Source organism: Calypte anna, chromosome 2, assembly GCF_003957555.1.
Source record: "Calypte anna isolate BGI_N300 chromosome 2, bCalAnn1_v1.p, whole genome shotgun sequence".
Taxonomy (NCBI): Eukaryota; Metazoa; Chordata; class Aves; order Apodiformes; family Trochilidae; genus Calypte; species Calypte anna.
Window position 1 is genome coordinate 61862466 of NC_044245.1, and position 20530 is coordinate 61882995.

The 20530-nt window shown below is 39.1% G+C and overlaps 1 protein-coding gene across 2 annotated transcripts; it reads right to left on the minus strand.

Moving 5' to 3' along the window:
• Positions 1–1336: 1336 nt before the first annotated feature.
• On the minus strand, positions 1337–19741 carry MCUR1 (mitochondrial calcium uniporter regulator 1). 2 transcript variants are annotated; one of them, XM_030445919.1, is made up of 9 exons: positions 19347–19741; positions 18350–18463; positions 16770–16873; positions 13808–13909; positions 12148–12189; positions 9894–9965; positions 5289–5342; positions 4118–4232; positions 1337–2664 (listed from the first exon to the last, which is right to left on the minus strand). In XM_030445919.1, exons 1-9 carry the CDS (start codon positions 19630–19632, stop codon positions 2501–2503), a joined length of 1053 nt encoding a protein of 350 aa, XP_030301779.1. In that variant the 5' UTR covers positions 19633–19741; the 3' UTR covers positions 1337–2500. The 2 variants fall into 2 exon arrangements, with proteins under 2 accessions (XP_030301779.1, XP_030301780.1); XM_030445920.1 differs by having other exon boundaries at positions 2538–2832.
• Between the last annotated feature and the right edge of the window lie 789 nt (positions 19742–20530).

The following is a 20530-nucleotide window of genomic DNA, read 5'->3' on the forward strand; positions in this document are numbered from 1 at the left end:
GGGACCTGGGAGTCTGGATTGACAGGAAGCTGAACATGAGCCAGCAGTGTGCCCAGGTGGCCAAGAAGGCCAATGGCATCCTGGCCTGTATCAGGAACAGTGTGGCCAGCAGGTCCAGGGAAGGGATTCTGCCCCTGTACTCAGCCCTGGTGAGGCCACACCTCAAGTACTGTGTCCAGTTCTGAGCCCCCCAGTTCAGGAAGGATATTGAGGTCCTGGAGCAGGTCCAAAGGAGGGCAACCAGGCTGGTGAAGGGACTCGAGCACAGACCCTATGAGGAGAGGCTGAGGGAGCTGGGGCTGTTCAGCCTGGAGAAGAGGAGGCTCAGGGGAGACCTCATCGCTCTCTACAACTCCCTGAAAGGAGGGTGTAGCCAGGTGGGGGTTGGTCTCTTTTGCCAGACGACTTTCAACCAGACAAGAGGGCACGGTCTTAAGTTGTTCCAGGGGAGGTTTAGGTTGGATATTAGAAAGAATTTCTTTACTGAGAGGGTGATCAAGCATTGGAATGGGCTGCCCAGGGAAGTAGTGGATTCTCTGTCCCTGGAGATATTTAAAAAGAGACTGGATGTGGCACTCAGTGCCATGGTCTAGCAACCGCAACGGTGGTTCAAGGGTTGGACTCGATGATCTCTGAGGTCCCTTCCAACCCAGCCAATTCTATGATTCTATGATTTATGTTTTATTTATAGTATCCTTTTCCTGAATGACATTTTAACTTTATTCCTTGTTTAGAACATTCACCAAGAAATGCTGGTTTGTATGACAGTTTACTAGTTCCAGTACAATGCTGCTCTATTCTTTAATTTCCTCCTTTCACCTGCTCTGAAAATAAACTTATTTGTGTAGTACCTATTTTTAGCAGGATAGACACTATATTTAAATTTAGTTCTACACAGTTATTTTAGCAACAATTGCTCAGATGCTTCTCCTTTCACAAAGACGTGCTGTGACATAGACATGTACCAGATCATCTGCATTGGGAAGGTAAGAAGCAACATTGAAACTATTTCAAACATGAAATTATTGCACGTCTAATTTAAGAAAGCATCAAGTTCTGTAACTGGATACAAAAATATTTTAATACAAAACAGTTAAGATCTTGAATATAGATTAATTCAATTTAAAGTGGCTGTTACGTTAGTCTGAAATAATAGTTTTCCTTACATTATTGACTCTTCTTTCATTTTTAGTGTTTCAGGGAGGCTGTTGACTTTGCCAGTTCTTAGCTTAAAATAAGTCCTGTTAGCAGTAACTTACTTCAAATAAATAACATATTCAAATTTTAAAAGCTGCCTTCATAATGAGAACTTTTATCATTACAATGAAAACTCATATTGTATGAAATGTTCAAAATTCTTTATTTCAGGCCAGTATAGTATTATTACAGGCATCCATTTCTTCCTCCACACACGCACATGATCCAAGTTGTCTCCCAGTCACAGAGTTAAATGGTTATTACAGCTCAGGCACAAAGTTTCCAGCTTTACTTCCATTAAACAAAGCCCTGATTGTGCTCTAACAGCATTAATTACCAGTGCATAGATTGTTCTCTCTGCCTAAAAGTGAGCGAGTAAGGGAAATTCCCTTTAACTGAAGGAACACAGATGGCAGCTCTGCTACTAAAGCAGTCATTTCATCAGTAGAATGACAGACTGGATACACAGGATAACTTCATTGCTTTCGGTTGTACTTACTAGTTCACATGGGCTTGTTCAGAACTGGATTAAACACCCTTGCAGGTCTCTATTACTGCTTTCATTATAATCACTATAAAAATTCCACATTTGAAGACCAAACAGGATTTTTAAATTTTTTTTTTTTTTAAAGTAGAACAACAATAAAACCCCAGAAGGCTGTCAGTATTGTAGTTTCCTTGTGTAAGACCTGGCTTCATGATCATAATTTAAAATTTCTTTCCTTGCTAGCAGAATCAATTGCCTTCCATCATGAAGGCAGCACCAGAGACAGTTCATATCACTAAACCACAAATGAACACAACCAGTGTATTTTACTGCATTTCAAACTTCCAGTTACAATGGTAAAGTTTAACAGTTAGTATATGGAATGAGTATCAGACACTAATATGGACCAAAGGCAAGTTAGTCACAAAACCCTCTACAAATATATTAGAAATAAAACTAGCAGCAAAGTCTGCTATTGTTGCACACGAAATATGACTGATTGGACGGCCATCTGGAAAACAAGCTGACAACTATAATGTGATAAAAATAGTAGAACAAATATATGATCATAGTAACCCTATGACCGAATGTTAGAAGGAGGGAAGTAAGCATGATTCAGTTAACACAAGTTCTACTTATACAAGAGTGCCTCCAAGCCACGACACATGTAGTTTCAGTTTGACATTAATAACCAAGACTTGAACCTGATGCAGGCAGCTGACTCTGCAAAGCATGTCTGAACAGGCAATGGAAGGCAGCTCCATGGATTCTCCTCTCCAGCAGGCAGCCCCATAGGATTGGTACCAATGCCAGTCTTCACTTCTGTGACACTCTGTAGCAGCAAGGTGTACTGCAGTTCAGAATGGAGGGAAATGGCAGAAACCCACATACCACGCTTTCATCAGAGGTAAGGTTCCAAATATGCACGTATGTGTATGATTTTTTTCTAGGCACATCTTTGGTTACATTCTCAATACTGTCTGTTTTACAAAAAAAAAATAATAAATAAAACAGTCCAGACTCGGTTAAAGTCCAGGCAAAGATAAAACTTTTTTCACAAACCAAGAGAGTCCCTTGAGATTGGTGTTTTTTTTATATCCATAATCGATAAAATCCCAGTGCTACAGTAAGGCATGTAAATACTGAACCTGAAAGGAAATAAAAATGAGGAGGAAAGTGGACATAATAAATCATTAGCTCTTCGAATATTTCTCAAGGAAGGTACATACTCATCTTACTACAATAAAGTGTAACCACCACCCCTTCCCCATGTAAGAAAATACAGTGTTTGATTTACAACAAACAATCTCAAGGTGGAGAGGCACAAAAATTACAAATAAGAAGTAAGGAAAAAAAATGCAGGAAAACTGGGCTGGAAAACTATTAAAATGCTGAAAGAAACCCTGAACTGCTTGCCATTCAAAAAAAATCAGTATGGCAAGTTACAGCTGTAAAGTGAGGAAATGAATAACAGGATTACTAAATCACAGTAAGCATTCAGCAAAGAAATAAATGAAAGCTAACTCTAGCCAGGCTTATCAGTCCACAATTAACAAAATTTCTATTTAAATAAAATAAACTTTTGGTTTATAGATATGGACACAAAAGATCCTTGCCTTTGCAACAGAATCACTTCAACACAATGCAAATTATTGTGGGGTTTTTTTTCCACAGAGTTTAACATGTTTTGAGTAGGGATGGTGGGGAAAAAAAATTTCCTCTCATTTTAATAAATTGCCTTTTATTTTCCAGTAATGGTTCTCTCTAAAGAATATACTTGAAGTATAGTACTATGAATAGACATAAGTGTGACATAAGTGTGACTTGTGACAAAATTAATTGTGAAAGAAAAATCAGAAAATCTAAGACAAAATTAGTTTCTACTGTAAACCTGTTCCTCTATATAACATTGCACACTCCGTAGCAAAACATTAAAATATTAAAGTTAACTAGGACAGTAATGTAGGCACACACATACATAGAATATTTTTCTAATTTACATGCCTGAAAAATTAAAGTTTAAAAAACATATGGCACTGAACAGTCAGAAAAACTGAAATATTCCATCAGACAGATAAAAAATCCTAGAAATGCATGCAACAGGCTGCTTTTATAAATTAGGTCAGGCACAGAAGAACTCTTTGGCCCTCTTGTTATGAGGCAGTCTTTCAGATTTCTCATATATATTACTATTCCAGTATAAAGCAGAAGAAAACTGAAAAAAAGTCCTACAGCCCACACAAAATCAAGTTGTGAATCATAGGAAACTTTGTCTGGACTAAGGACACAAATAAGGCTGCTAATCTTGACTGAGATTATTTGAAGTAGTTTTCTAAAATCAGGGCCCTTATGAATACAGTCAATTAAGAGTTTGCCAAACATTTAACAATGTTTAACAGTTTCACAATCAGAGACACCCATCAGATTCCTTACCTGCTAAATACTTAATATTATCAAGTTTGTGCGATTCCAGCATTGTTTTCAGATCTGCAACTTCTGTGTCTATTTTTCTGTCTGTTTGGGTCAGAGCTCGATCTTGTTGCGCATGCTAAAAACCAAAGCAACAAAATGATGTTATTTGAACAGTTTCTAGTTTATTTATAATTTAACCCGTTCCTTCAGGTTGTATTTTTTTGGTTCCTCCTTAAATGTATTGTTAATTTGCATTCACAGAGAACAAGTTTCCTCCTAGCTGATTACGTCCACAGCACTGAATAAGTTGGTGAACTCAGGAAATTTAATTATTACATGTTCCTTAAAACATTATCTAGAAAGTGGCAGAACCAGATGCCTTCTTATCACAACCTAGCAGTACAGATGTTAAGGTCAATCTATCATTTGGGCCACCAATATTAAAGTCACTGCTCAATTTTAAGAGCTACTGAGAACTCCAAGAGCCTCTGGTGACAAAAGCATAAAGATTTATGGATCATTAGAAAAACTGACTATTTGCCTTTTCATGTAAAAATGCCTATCTTCATCAAATTAAGAATCTGATTATGACAGAAGACAGAACTTCTTTTAAAAAAAAAAAAGGGAATTATTACTCAGAAAAGCCTGAAAGATTGAACTACTAAACTGAAAACAACAGCTGCTGAGTTGCTGATATTTTCCAATCAGCACCACTGAAACATTGTGAATCAGTTAATGATTTACTGATAGATGTCTTCCTAGGGATAATTCACTATACTCTGAAAAGAAAACAAGAGGAAGTGTTTGGTAAAACCCTCCTCTAAAATGAAGCCAAGTCAATCTAGCAATGTGTTTCACTCTCACTGAATAGGGTGGGGAGGGGAACGACTAATTTAAAAAACTAGTATTAAGATTAGAACTCCATCTAGAACAAATACTGCATGCATGAAGTTTCAAAACAAAGTGACCATTTAATAGCTTCTATATACATGCAGGCCTAATAATATACATGGTAGACTTTCTATTCTACAGACACTTCGGTTATCTCTACAGATATGAAAATACACAGGGAAATAATGAATCACAACTGCAGTTTGTACACTAAAGCACCTAAGGACATGAACAACTCCAACAGGAATACCAGGTCTGTAATGCATGTACAAAGATTTGCTGTTCAGCAATCAGCTCTTACCAATTCCACTATTTCTGTCCTCATTTCAAGCAGTTTTCTTTCATTAAGTGAGTACTAGAGGAAAAAATAAAAAAAGATAAATGTGATATTGTTATTAAACTTCTTCCTACCACAAGTGTATTTCTTTGTTTCCACATTCTGTAGAACACTGAATCTGGACGAGATTACTGTCTGACAACATTTGGGTGTAGGATAATGGCTGTCCTTTAGAAAAGCACAGTTTAGACTGAACTGTAAAGAACAAGTCCATCATCTTCTGCAAAAACTACATACATTAATTAGCAGCTAGAAGACAGGTTGGCAGATATGCATTTCTGAAAAGCAAGACTTAGGATTTTAAGCAGTAACTCTGAAGAAGTTAACTAATCCATTGAGCATACAAGCAAAATTAAGACTGAACCATCTACTTCCTCCAGGATGGGAAGTACAATTTTAAGACATTCTATCAAATTTGGCTATCAAAGAAATGCTTAGCCAGCATTCCATGTGTTTACCATTTGTATTCTTCTGACCATCATTTCATGATAAATCTGTTAAATACTGAACACTGGTATCTCATGTTAAGCCATTCATTTGTGGAACATCAGAAGTTGTGGGGGCTTATTTTTAAGTTACAGCTATTTGGGTTCAAGGAAAGCTGAATCCAACCTAAAGAAGGCAGATTAATCCAAATAATTAACAAATCCAAATTAAAGAAACTTTAAGGCAGTTTAGCTTTCTTACTCATCAACAGTAAGGATTTACCTTGACATCTATATTGGTTCCTGTCCCACTACTGGTGCAATTCAATTATTCACTGACAGCTGCTAAACCACCAGTCTATAGTGCAGAGTATTAAGGTCATCAGGGACCCATCTCAGAATCCTCAGTTACATATAATAACCTCATCTGGTGGCATTCCCATGTGTAAAGTCGCTTTATTTTTCCTCCACTCTGGAAGCTTATTCCACTTTAATATTAAACTCAGATTAATCTACATAAACACGTCAGCACTGAAAAACCCTCAAAGACCTAGAGGTCTATTTGGACTTCTGACAGACCTAAAGATGAGGTTAAGAGACAGCAGGCTGCTGAAAATATAGAAAATGACATAACAAATAACAGAACATTATACAATTAATGAAACAGTCACTAGATTTTGCAAAGTCAAGAGATCAATAAAGAAATTCAGAAATTTTGTATAGATATTTGCTTTTGATAGTGGTAAAATAGCAGAATACTTATAAAATAATCTAACTAAAATTGTCTGATGAGAAATTTCACATAACCATTGCACCTCAGATCAATAAACTGATCATTACTATAAAAAGAATCATGACAAGTAAAACAAACAATTTTATGAATTTAAATTGTTCGTTTTACTTTAAACAGATGCTGTTCACCAAATACACATTTTAAAAATAATTTCATAGAAAAACAAGTTGGAAGGGACCCCAAGGATCACCTGATCCAACCCTTCTTGGAAAAAGCACAGCCTAGACAAAATGGCCCAGCACCCTGTCCAGCTGAATCTTAAGTGTCCAATGCTAGGGACTCCAGCACTTCCCTGGCTGACTGTTCTCACTACAAAAAACTTTTCTCTTGTGTCCAACTCGAATCTCCACAGGAGTAATTTGTACCTCTTATGTTTTCCATGTGAATCCTTGTAAAAAGGGAGTCTCCCTGTTCTTGGTAGTTACCTAAAAGTTCTGGAACATAGCAATAACGTCTCCCTTTCTTTTCTGAAGGCTGAACAAAACTGGTTCTCTCAACCTTTCCTGAGCAGGCTTCCCAGTCCTCTCACCATCTTTCTGGCCCTTCTCTGGACCCCCAAGCCTGTCTACATGTTTTTGTACAGTGGGTACCAAGACTGAACACAGTATTTCAGGCATGGTCTGGCAAGCATGGAATGGGACGACTTATTTGTCTTTGATGGTCATGCAACCCAGTACCCTGCTGACATTCTTTGCTGCAGCAGCACACTGCAAACTCCCACTGAGCTTGCTGTCCACCAGGACCCCTAGGTTGCTTTCCACAGAGCTGCTCCCCAGTTGGGTAGGTCCCAGCCTGTGCTGCTCTCCTGGATAATGTTTTCCCAGGTGCAAGACTTCACATTTGTCCTTGTTTAACTTCATAAGGTTCTTGTTAGCCTACTCTTACAGCAGGGTGGCTCTTCCTTCCAGTGTCCCCTTCCCCACCCAGTTTGGTATTGTCATCAGACTTCATCAGAGCACAATTGATCCCATCATCCACATCACTTATGAAAATACTGTTCAACAGTGTTGGGCCTAATATCAGTCTCTGGGGGATCCCACTTGTGACAGGTTGCCAGTTTGAAAAGGAGCTATATACCACCACCCTCTGGGAGCAGCCTGCAAGCCTGTCAGTCACAGCTGTACAGTCTACCTGTCTAGACCATAATGCATGAGTTTCTTTAGAAAGAGGCTGTGGAAAACCATATAAAAAGCCTTGGATTCCACTGCTTACCCTGAATCAATTGCACAGGTTACTTTATCATAGAAGGTAATCACATTCATCAAGCATGATTTGCTCTATTAATACTCTCAGGTGGATAATGTTTGGATATTCTACAAACTTCTCTCTTGATGTTTGTGTTTGTTAAAGTTTTGCTTTGTGGCTAGAACTATCTAGATCAGACCCAAGGATTTTGAACTTGAGTTTATGACAGTGAAATAAAGACTTTTTACTGCAAGGCCTCACCAAACATTTGTAGTAACATTTTATGTAGTAACACCACATAAAAAATGAAGATGAGGTGAAACTCCCCTCCCAAAATTCAACAGGGAGATTTCCCTTTAAGTCCACATTTTTCACAGTGCAGAGAAAATTCAGTTCTTTCATTTTGAGATTTTTAAGAGCAAGCTAAGAGGCACCATGATGCATGAAGACATGAATATCTATGGAACTTTGTACCATACTTTGAGTTTTTTAAAATCACATCTTTATCATCCCAAATAAAAATCACAGCATAAAGAGATGTGCACCAAGCAACGTAGAATTGTGCAAGAAATTTAAAGTGGGACAAATTAATTACAAGATATGGTATTTAGAGTTTGAAACATTTAAGACTGTGCACATCAGTTTTGACAAATTAAGAAATTCTCCTTCAGTACTTATCCCAGGCAAAACTGAGAGGTAAGAACATTTTACTTAGTGCTCCAGGATAAATCAGTTTAAACTTAGGACACACCTATTTTGAGCAGTAATTTAGTGAGAATGCACAGTAATTTTCAGTTATTCTCAGAAATCTAGCTACTCAGCCCTAAGTCACATTACAACTGAAGTAAATATGATAATGATGCTCTGCCTATTACATCTCTCCCTCAACTCAGCATATACACTACAACCTGCTTCCCATTCATCTGCTTTTTTCCTGTTCATGCATGACAGAGCTGGCAGTTAAAGGGGGAGATGGGGAGAGGGAAAAAGAAAGGGCAGTTTCAATCAAAATTAGGGAATTGGTTTCACAACAGACTACAAAGTTGGTCAACTTTCTTAAGAGAAAGTTGATATGCAGAGCTTGCTTTTTCTGGGAGGCGGTGAAAATTATGTAATTTTCTGCACAATAGATAAGAGTCCAGATTCCAGGATCCTACATAAATATACAAGAAAACTCTAGTGCTTACTTTATCACTGGTGAGGTGGTTTTATATAGGTTTTGCAAGCCCGAAGTATTGTAAAGTTTATGATCTACACAGTTAGCATGTTTTACATGATGCTTTTTTTAAACATTAGCTTGAAGTATTAACCTTTAAACAAGAATTTTATCTGCTCAACATTCGAGCCCCTACTGTGGGATAACATTGTTACTCTTCAGGAGATATATGGTATTTACTTGAACACTTCTTATAGCCTACATTTGAGACAAATTATCTTCTTCATTATCCATCTCTGAAAAAGGACTGAATAACAAGTAAGAAAGTAATGTCAGAAAAAGATCTTTCAATTTAGAAGACGCATCTTCTGTGAGGTCCTAAAACCTAATAAAAAAAATCTATGGGAACAGAATCTATTTAGAGTGCTACATGTAATTAAAAAAACTTGTTAATCTTCTAATGAATCTACAATATTCTAATTTAGGATGACATCAGCTCAGTTCTACCAGGTATTTCAAAGCTCAAAACAATCTGAAATTTTATGAGCTATAACCAAAAAAAAAAAATAAAGAAAAAAAAATTTACTAGTATTTTCACAATAGGTATTTCCTGCTATAAGTTATCTAGCTAAAGAGAAATGAAACATGTTCCACAATGATAAATTTAATGCAATGTGTAAACTTAATTGTGAAAATACAGAAAGATATCTTAATAATATAGAAAAACCCCAGACAGCTCATCAGCATATTTAGATTAGGTGTCTAATATTTAAGTGTAACGTGTTAATCCTGATTGTTAAAAAATACCTAATAAAGAGACAGGCAAAACTAAACATGGCATGGTGTACTATAGTAGCATAAGGATGAGTACCTTGGATTACCATCTTAAAGCTGCATGATACAGATACATACAGATGAGTATGAAAATACTGTTTGGTTGGCTGTTTTTACCCAAGTGTGGAGATTACTCAGTGTTGAGATGTTTCTAGAAGAAAGTAATTATAACTTACCAATTCTTTTACTCTGCTTTTCTCTAGGTTTAGGTTTAACTTGTTATCTGCACGAACTTTGGTAATTTCATCCTAGTGGGAAAAAAATTATAAAGCAGGATGCAAGATTTTCTATTTATACATAAGCATAAAAATTTAGACAAATATATTGAACCTTTCTTTACATATCTCAGGAATTAAGCTTTTCTCCAATTATTACATAGGAGTTTCAAAAGTATAAGCATTCCTATTCTTCCCCTGGTAAATACTCATGATCTATAGTATGAACTGAATCTTGGAGTCAAAAACTAACAACTACTTTTAATCCCAGAAAACAGAATACAGCAGTCAATTGAGAGTACATCTTTCTATAAATACTGGGAATTTTTCATATATCCCATATTTCCAGAAATCCATGCTGAGTTGGCCTTCCTCCATGAAGCACCCTTGGTGCTCAAAAAAACTTTAAAATCAGTTTCTAGCCTTCTAAAGTAAAAGAAATTCTGTTTTTAAAGACTAACTCTAGGGCTTTCAAAAAAAGGTAGACATTTTAGAAATTAGGAAATGTTTATTGTATTTTAAAAATCAACTTTTTAAAACCAAAATTTGCATTTTACTTCATCAATAGCTGTAATTCCAGCTTTCCTGAGTGACAGCTGCCATTTTAGTGCAACCTCCTGGCAGAAATTCCATCCAGCTGACAGTCTGCCATGAGAGACAAACTGCTGATCAGATGGATATATGGGAGAAACAAGAGATTGCTGATGTTCTGTAAGATTATTAAAGTCAAGTAAGACAATGTCAACCAGTCAAGAGTTAATTAAGTTAGTATTAACAGTAATTAGACGCAATTTCCATGTTTGAATTTTAACTGAATTTAATTAACTTATAATTAGATGCCATTATAACAAGTCAGTTTAATAAATCAAGAGGTGGAAATAACTTTTTCTTAAAATTTCACAATATTGTTTCCCTTAGAGCAACAAATAGGAGCTAACATAGAATAACTTGCCCTTGTGAGAATTAAATTTACAGTTAAAAGTGAAATTTAAAGACAGCTTTTAAGAAGAGATTACTCAGATCCTTGATACTGTCAGTGGGCTACACTTACTCATTTAGATGTAACTAAAACCATAAAATAAGTTACAATTAAAAAACTACGTAACTAATATATTTTAAAATGGTATTCTAAAAAAGCAGATGCATTCAGCACTTTGCAACACAGTAAGAACATGTAAAATTAGCCTTGACAAATTTATGTTCTCATTTTGGAGATGACAATGCAAAAAGAAATTGGATAGAGGAGGAAAGAAATGGCAAGGAGGCACTAGACTGAGTTTGACCACACTGTCAGCTAGCTCAGGTAAATCCAGTAGTCTGACATTTTTATGGACAAATCCTAGGGGAGGAAGAGTGCTCCATCTTTAAAACTAAGAAGGACAACTCAGCAGGAAAGAGCAGTTCTCAAGTCAGATGTCCATTCTCCCTAAACACATTCCATGTTTCCCAGTTTCCAATCCTAATCACTCTCACAAGAACATTTGTTTCTGTGTAAGGGCTGCTTATCACTCCAAACCCATTGAATACCAGATTTTAAAACAAACTTGATTTTAATGGCAGAAAGGTGTTTGGAATGCTATTGAAGACAGGCAAACCGTAAAGAACAGAAACAGAGCAATTATGCTTAAACCTGGTAAGAATAAGAATCTGTATGATAATTAAGTTTTTCTACAGAGAGTCTCTTCTTGCAGTGGTCACTTGCTTCCAAACAAATGGAAGTAAATATAATAGTCCTAAACTTAGTGGCCTAAAGAAGCCACTTAAAAGATATTTTAGATTCTGGACAGCTAATAGCTAAGTCTTCAAAGGAAGAACAAAAAAAACCAAATAACAAACAATAAGCCAAACCCCAAATGAATTAGTAAGAGCTGTAATTCTTGTTTACATGTAACAGGCAGCACTAAACACAGGACTTCACTCAGTCATAACAGGACAGTCACATTATGAGTCTGAATTAAGGACATGTAAGTAAAAAAAAAACTTCAGTTAAATTTTTCTTTACCCCTTGTACCATTCATGGTGTTCTGTCACCATAAATGAAGCATGCATTAAATTGCCTTTGCTGCAGCCCACAGTGTATCAACTGCAATTTCAGTATCCTATATATCACAACAATTAAGCACAGCTTTTAAAATAAAGTCCTGAAAACAACAACAAAATTTTAAAACAAACTAGACAGGTGTTAATTATTAATTATATTGGTACGGTATCTTACTATGACTTGCTTCTTTATCTGCTGGAGTTCAAGTTTTATTTTCTGGAAGAACAGAAAAAAAATTGTATACTTTACTATTGTATATAAAATGACACAATCTAAAAATACTGCTTGTATCATCAGTAATCATGACTATAATCCACAATGCCAAAAGGCAAACTGAGCATGAGCTCATTATGTGTATAGATACATGCATGCATATACTATACACATACATGTTTACTCATTACTGTGCATTTCCAAAACAGAAGCTAGCAATGTTCCTGAGCAGTAAAAGTGGTCAAATGCATAGGACAGTATTAACAATAGTAAAGTCATCGGGTTTGATTATTTCCCTATATTCAACACTTGTGAGCCTGCACTGAAGTGCTGTGTCCAGCTTCAGGCTTCCTGGTAAAAAACATTTATTGACATACTGGATCAAGTTCAGTGGAGGGCGATGAAGATACTGGGGGGCTGGAACATGCTATGTTGGGGTGGTGGTGAGGAGGTGACCTGGGTTTGTTCAGCTTTGAGACTGGATGGATAAACGGCAAACATAGTGCCAGCCTGCACTAGTAGTGCAACTACCTAATGTCCTCTAGAGGTCCTTTCTAACCCAAACTATTTTATTACTTCATCTCTTTCAAAAGATACATGAAATAGGTACAGCTGTAGCATCTATTAACTCTCACTGGAGATCATCCAGTCCAATACCCTGCTCAAAGCAGGGGCAACTACAGCAGGCTGCTCAGGGCCATGTCTAGTTGGGTTTTTGATATCTCCAGGATAGGGACTCCATAGCCCATTTGGGTTTCCTATTCCAGTATTCTACCACCCTTACAGTAAAAAGGGTTTTCTTATATTTAAATATAATTTCTCATGTTTTAGTCTGTGCCAATCACCTACTCTCCTGTCAATGGACAATACTGGAAATAATCAGTTTCTGTTTTCTTTCAACTTCTCTGTCAAATGTTTGTATACATTGACTAGACCCTCTCTGAGCTTGTTCTTCTCCATGTGAAACAGTCCCAGCTCTTGTAGTCTTTCATCATATGTCAAATGCTCCTGCCCCTTACTGATCTTTCTGACTACCTACTGGTACTCTGTCCAGCATGTCCACGTCTCCCTTGCAGTGGAGAGCCCAGAACTGGACCCAGCACTCCAGATGAAGTCCCACAGGTGCCAGGCAGAAGGCAGAATCACCTCTCTTGACCCACTGTCAGCTCTACTAATACAGGCAAGGAGGTTGTTGGCTGTGTTTGCCACAAGGGCTCATTGCTGGCTCACAGCCAACTTGGTGTCCTCAGGGACCCTTAGAGCCTCTTCTGCAAAGCTCCTTTCTCACTGGTCACCCCCAGCCTGTCTCGGTGCCTCGGGTTATTCCTCTCCAGGGGCAGGACTTGGAATTTCCACTTGTTCAGTCTCATGACATTCATGTCAGTCTATTTCTCCAGCTTGTTGATGTCCCTCTGAACAGCAGCACAACTACCTAGTGTACTAGCCACTGCTTCCACCTTTCTAACACCTGCAGACTTGTTGAGGGTTGCACTCTGCCCCATCAACACAGTCATTATTGAAGGTGGTAAACTATACTGTCCACAGAGCAAATCCCTTGAGTACAAACAATTTTTTAAATCATTAGAAAAAATGAGCAACTTTTCAACATAGTGATTCTTACCTCATTTTCTGAACGAAGTGCTGAAAATTCACTTTTTTCCAAAATAATCATGTCCTTTTTCACACCAGCAATATGGGACATTACTTGTTGTAGTGCAATTTCCTTGAAAAGAGGGAAGAAAAACCTAAGAACGTGTCATAACTATAATGCTTTTTCCTCATCTGTGACTACAAATATGAAAGGCTATTTTGGTACCCTGAAATTTTTAATTCAGCAATTACATTGATTAACTAAGTTTCAAAAAAGCAAGAGAGATTAAATGACAAAATTAGTTGGCTTTCAGACCACAACTCCTCAGTGCAACCATAGTCTTTTGTAATTACCTCCTTTTCCATGTCCTTCTGCAAGGGGAGGCTTGCTCTGCTTTCCTATCTAGAATTACGCACTTAGTCTGTTATTCTGAGCTGACAGAAGGCAAACAAGAATCCTCTGCTACTTTCCTGGATGATGAAGTTTGTTGACATTGGTCTAGATCGTGCATTATCCACACATGCAAATCAAAGAATACTGGGGGTTGGAAGGGATCTATAGAAATCATACAGTCCAACCCCCTTGCCAAAAAGGATCACCTAGGGCAGGCCACACAGAAAAGCATCCAGGTGGGTCTTTAAAGTCTCCAGGGAAGGAGACTCCATAACCTCCTTGAACAGCCTCTTCCAGTACTACATCATCCTCACAATAAAGAAGTTTCTCCTCAGGTTGAGATGGAACTTCCTATGGTTTATCTTATACCCATTAGTCCTTGTCCTATTACTGGGGACCACTGAAAGGAGACTGGCCTCATCCTTGACATCCACCCCTCAGATATTTATCGACATTGAAAAGATCCCCTCACTGCCTTCTTTTCTCAAGGCTAAACAGCCCCAGTTCTCTCAGTCTTTCCTCATAGGAGAGATGTTCAAGTCCCTTAATCATCCTTGTAGCTCTCCATTGGAGTCTCTCCAGTAGATCCCTGTCTCTCTTGAGTTGGGGAGCCCCAAACTGGATACAGTATATCAGGTGTGGTCTCGCTGGCGCAGAGGGGGAGGAAAACAAATGCTAACAGTCCTTCTCTCAAGAGCTCCCTCTAGTATGTAGTCCATTACTTTTGATTCTAGACTAAGAACTCTACAGATCTAACTTCTCTTTTGTCAGGAAATGCTATTCTAATTTGCAGCATTATATTTCTAAGTAGCATCTGGAGACACCTCACCAGGTTACCTGATCACAAGACTACTAAAAAAAAAAAAATAAAATAGAGCAAGTACTGGAAACATTATAAAAAGCCTACAAAATGAGTAAAGGCCACCTCTTTTCTTACTCCTCCATGTTTTTCACCTTATGTTTGTTCACTCCCCTCTTCAGTGAACTCAGAATACATTCTTCTTTTGCATAAACCTTTGTGCATTCGAAGACTTTGCGGAAGTACAGGTTTGTTGTGTTGCACAGAGTTTATGCCTTACACACCTCCTGAGCTGCTTCTCTCTTAGCATGTTATACAAACCTGTACATTTGAATCTTAATGGCAGAAAGTCACCTAAGGGTCAAATCTAACAGTCTTGGAAAACACCTGCTACCAGTAGAAACTAACAAAGGAAAACATCTTTACTTTCATTCAAAAAAGATGGGCTGGAGGTTGAAATTGCTTATTGGAGACTGCTGCCTGTAAAATACAACCAACTATGGTAGAAAGGACCCGTTTAACATTGCATTCCCTGATTGACTGTGGAACAAATTCAGCACAGGAAGGAATCTGAAAGCTAAGAAGGATGGGCTGAAACCTCCTTAAGATGGAAGGTGGTACAAAGTTCAAAATCACTTCCTTATGAGATGTCCTACTGTCAAGACTATTACACTATGAAGAGAGAAACTGCTGTTTTCTCATCTTTTAAGACAGCAGCCTAATTACTACGAAACAAGTTAAAACTTGTGTTCAGAAGGTGACTTGGAGCTGTGAATCCCAGTCTTACAGAGGAGCCCAAGCAGCTGTATTTCAGCTACACTTCTTGTCAGCTTACATGTCAGGGAATTCCAGTATACGACATATTGTAAATCCTATTCAAAGATGCTGAAGTTCTACATGTGGAGAATTATGTCCTCCTTTGAAATTCAGTTTCACTACTGGAGCCAGATGCCTAGGAGCTCAATGTGTCAATATTCAACACTGTCATATACAGTTCCTTACAGGGATCTACCTTTGTATGACCTTACAAAGGGCCCTCTCCAAAAAATTACAGCCAGTACCAGAACAAGCCTTGACTCCAGACACACAAAAACATCACTTCCTCAAAAGTCAAAGCTAACACTTCAGTTCAGGTGTATGGAACTTCCTGGTAGCCAGGAAGAATCTCTGTATTTCTCAGTATTATCAATGTTTCCAAGCAAGTTCAAGAGGATACCATGAACAAAGTATTCATCAAAGGAAAAGGAGAAATATTTCAATCTAAGCATCCAAACTATTCCTTTATCTTATCAGTGTACTCAAGTACACCACCCATGCCTTAAAAAAAAAATAATAATCAGCTTAATTTTAATAAAACATAGATGTCACTGTGACACAGAGATAAATAAATAGGTCCCACATAGGCAGGTTGGTAAATTGCTGAGTTTATATGTACTTCCTTGTTACAAGTCTACAAAGAACATATGTTGGACCTGTAACTATTCAAATATCTCTTGCATCTGTCTAAAAGCCATCTGTGTCATTCCATTTCAGGCTACAGTAAGGTTGAAACTAAAAAAATACTCAGGTTTGCATACAAACTCACAGTACCTAAATCTGAAGGTCCACCACAACACTTTATCAAGTATTTGATAAACTCAAGACAAAATTCACTACCCAACAGCTACACAGGAATGTTTGTTCTTCAGCTTCAAACTTTAAAAATACAGTGTCTAACAGTAATAAATAGCAAATTACATTTAACTAGCAGGCATACTAGGTCGCAATTCACTCTAACACTACCATTATCTTTTATCTAACCTGCTGTACTTTGGTGACCATGTCCTTGTAAATCATATCCAGGTTGGTGTCCATAATTTTCACTAATGCAGATACAATGACCTCCGACTGCTGAGTAGTAAACCCTAAGGAAAATAAAAGGCAAAAACTTTCAGAGAGAGACCTAAATATGGACAGTTCACAGAAATGACACTGTCTAATATTCAGCACCAAGTTAAAATGAATGCCAACTATGAAAGATAAAACTTATTCCTCTTGGTACAGAACTAATAAAAGAACACAGTACAACCAAGGTCCATCACCACAGAATTTCATCTGTGACACAGTACAGCTCCTTCTCTAGTACAGCACTATTACAATATCAGCAGGATAAAAGCTAAAATTCTTCTAGAATTATTATGGAATGTCATCTCTTACATGCAGTTATTTCTATGAGCATGAATTCTTACCCTGAAAAGCAGATTACCCTGAAACTTAAGTTTCAGTATATTATAAACTGTCAGCACCTCTGAAGACACTGCAAAACCTGACAACTGAAAAGAGCTAACTGTTCTGATTTTAGAACTACCAGCCTCTGAGTCCCTGTTAGAAACCTTCTAAACTGGATATACTGGGAACTACTGTAAAACATTATTTGTACAAATACTCTCAACTTTATCACTTTCAAAATGTAGGAATAAAAATGTCATGAACAAGATTGAATCATTATGAAAAGACAGACTTATAAAAACATAACTTTCAATGTAACCAACGTAAAGCACATATAGGGTGTAAAAGCAAGTCACTCTCAATAGCTGAGCTGATATAATAGTTTCACTATAGAATTATTCCCCACATCCCCCTCCTTTTCCCTCATCCTGACATTTTTTATGTGTCCTGGTGCTCATGCAACTGCTCTGTTAGGTCATTAAATTACCATCTCCTAATGCCAATCAAGAAAAAGAGCTGGAGTTCTCCAAGAATTAGAATGGGGTTATAGAAAGAGATGACACCACACGGCAAGAGAAAGAGACTGGGACCTCTCCTTTTCAGGAATGAAGAGATGTCAAAAGTCAAGTCAGCTGTACTGGACTTCACCTTAAGGTACCTTCCCCACTTCAGCAACACTAGCATAAATCCAAAATAACCTATTTCTATATCTATATTTCAGTATAAAAGCAGCCATACATTATATAGTAGTCTGTTCTATCATAAAATCTGAATTTATAGTCAGTCCTATTTATACATTGTTGCACACTCAAGGTCCTATATACTAAATATGTAGGAATCCAACGGATATATTTTAAAACAGCACCTTGAAAGCTCTGGAATTCACTCAATTCTCAAAATTTAGTTTTTCTTTAGCATTTTTCATTATCAGTAGCATAATTCCAATCACAGCTATACAAGCTCCATGTTTCCTTTTGGAAGTAAAAAAAAAAAGCCTCTAAAAGCCTCCATGTTCTTACCCTATGTATTTAAGAGAATATATAATAGATGAAGATGAAGCTGTAACAGCACATGCCAAGGAAAAATAAGTAAACAAACTCTGTAAACTAAAAAAAAAAAAAAACCACTCATGAAGTTACATTAAAAATAGCTACCCATTTCTAGCAAATTACCATTTTCTTCCAAGAGGCACACCAGTGCGTGAGTGTCGAAAAAAAGCCTCCTATTTCCCAATATGGAAATATTTCCTTTGCTTTGTAAATACGATGATGCTGAGATGCTTACATCTGGAAAAAAAATATTAGCAAAAGCCAAACCAAACAAACAAACCACAAAAACAAACCAACAAAACCAAAAAACCAAGCTATTTTTAAGAAAGGATATTGAATCAACATGTTTACTTTCTGGGAATTTCCTTACTACCCCAAATATTTTTCATATATGACAAAATATTAAATTGTGCACAGAGATTATCCAGATTTTCTTGAAACTGAAAAGATATCCAACTAAAAAGCTCTATATGCAAGAGCTTGAAAATAGACTGCAATGCTACTCGTGCATTTTTGAAATGCTCTCCAGGAATACAATGTGCTAGAAAAATTTTACCAAGGGTCAGGATCTTAAAATTGTCCCTTTACTGTTACCAGAATAATCGGTGGAAGCTGTGAGCCCTTCAAAGCTTTGAGGACTAAATCTACACTCTTCCCATTCCTTGTCAAAGAAGTGAACCTTCACCAGCTGCCCTTTGGATAAAGGGCAATCACTCAGTTCGTCATTTACTGTTTTTACAGAAAATATTTTAAACACTGACGGCAAAGCTAAGTGTTGAATCCACTTGGGGATACACGTTACTAGATCACCGAATGCAAGACTGGAAGAGAGGTAAATTTTCAACTGGCAGAAGCGTCTCTCCTCAGAGACACTGCATTTTAAACCATTTCGTCAGAAAACATGGTTCTGACTCCGCTGCCTTTCAGATTCAGGATAACCAACGTAGCCTTCGGGGGAGAAAAGAACCAACCCCAATCGTTACCCCTACACCCAGTTCCCAAGCCCCCGCAGGCCGCCGGCTCTGCAAGGGTCCCCCTAGGGACTTCCGAGGTCAGCTGAGGTGACGGGGCCGCGGGGCCGCCGCCGCCGCCGCCCTTCCCCTCCCGGGGCGGCTCTCACCCCGCTCCCCGCCGCGGTGTCTGCAGCTCTCCCTGCCGCTCCCGCTCCCGCCGCGCCTTCCCCACCCGGCGTGGCCGTTAACGGCCGTAACGGCCGCCCCGGAGCCCGGCGGCGCTGCCGGGCGCTGCCAATCGCCGAGGCAGCGGCGGCCGGGGGACAGGGGCGCGCGGCTGTCACATGAGGCGGCGGCGGCGGGCGGGATCGCGCCGTCCGAGCGCAGCAGCAACAGCAGCGCCCGTCTCCCGCCGTTCACAGCCGTGGCGGCGGCTGCCTGGCCCCTGGCCATGGCCCCGCCACCCGGTCCTGACGACGGAATATGGGGAGGGGGAAGGAGGGAAACCGCTGCCGCCGCTACGGGAACGCCATCGCTGAGCGGCCGCCGTCCCGGCGTCTCACTTCCGTTACGGGCGGCGTCTCACTTCCGCGGGCTCACTTCCGCGGACGGCTGGGTTTGATTTTACGGCTCAAGCGGTGGCCGCCGGCAGAACAGCGGCGCGGGCGGGCCGGCTGCAAGTCGGCGCCTGTGAGGGGCGATTGGGGCGAGGGGGAGCGACTGTGTCCAGTTCTGGGCCCCTCAGTTCAGGAAGGATATCGAGGTCCTGGAGCAGGTCCAAAGGAGGGCAACCAGGCTGGTGAAGGGACTCAAGCACAGACCCTATGAGGAGAGGCTGAGGGAGCTGGGGCTGTTCAGCCTGGAGAAGAGGAGGCTCAGGGAAGACCTCATCACTCTCTACAGCTCCCTGAAAGGAGGGTGTAGCCGGGGGGGGTTGGTCTCTTTTCCCAGGCAACTCTCAGCAAGACAAGAGGGCACGGTCTCAAGTTGTGCCAGGGGAGGTTTAGGTTGGATATTAGAAAGAATTTCTTACAGAGAGGGTGATCAGGCATTGGAATGGGCTGCCCAGGGAAGTAGTGGATTCTCCATCCCTGGAGATATTTAAAAAGAGACTGGATGTGGCACTCAGTGCCATGGTCTGGTAACCGCAGCGGTAGTGGATCAAGGGTTGGACTCGATGATCTCTGAGGTCCCTTCCAACCCAGCCAATTCTATGATTCTATGACGGGGGCTTCCCCTCTCTTCGGTCGTTACCCTCTGTAAGCCCGCAGTGGTACTGCCAGCCCTCGGTCTTGGTGGGCCAAGGCCCGAGTGTTCTGAGTGCCTGGAGTTAGCCGCTAGCGGCGGCGTT

Coding starts and splice junctions, on each gene's coding strand:
- MCUR1 (XM_030445919.1), bottom strand. CDS start 19,632: ATGGCCAGGGGCCAGGCAGCCGCCGCCACGGCTGTGAACGGCGGGAGA. Junction 13,910..16,769: donor TGGTCACCAAAGTACAGCAG/GTTAGATAAAAG, acceptor CCTCTTTTCAAG/GAAATTGCACTACAACAAGT. Junction 9,966..12,147: donor AGATAAAGAAGCAAGTCATA/GTAAGATACCGT, acceptor TTTTCCCACTAG/GATGAAATTACCAAAGTTCG.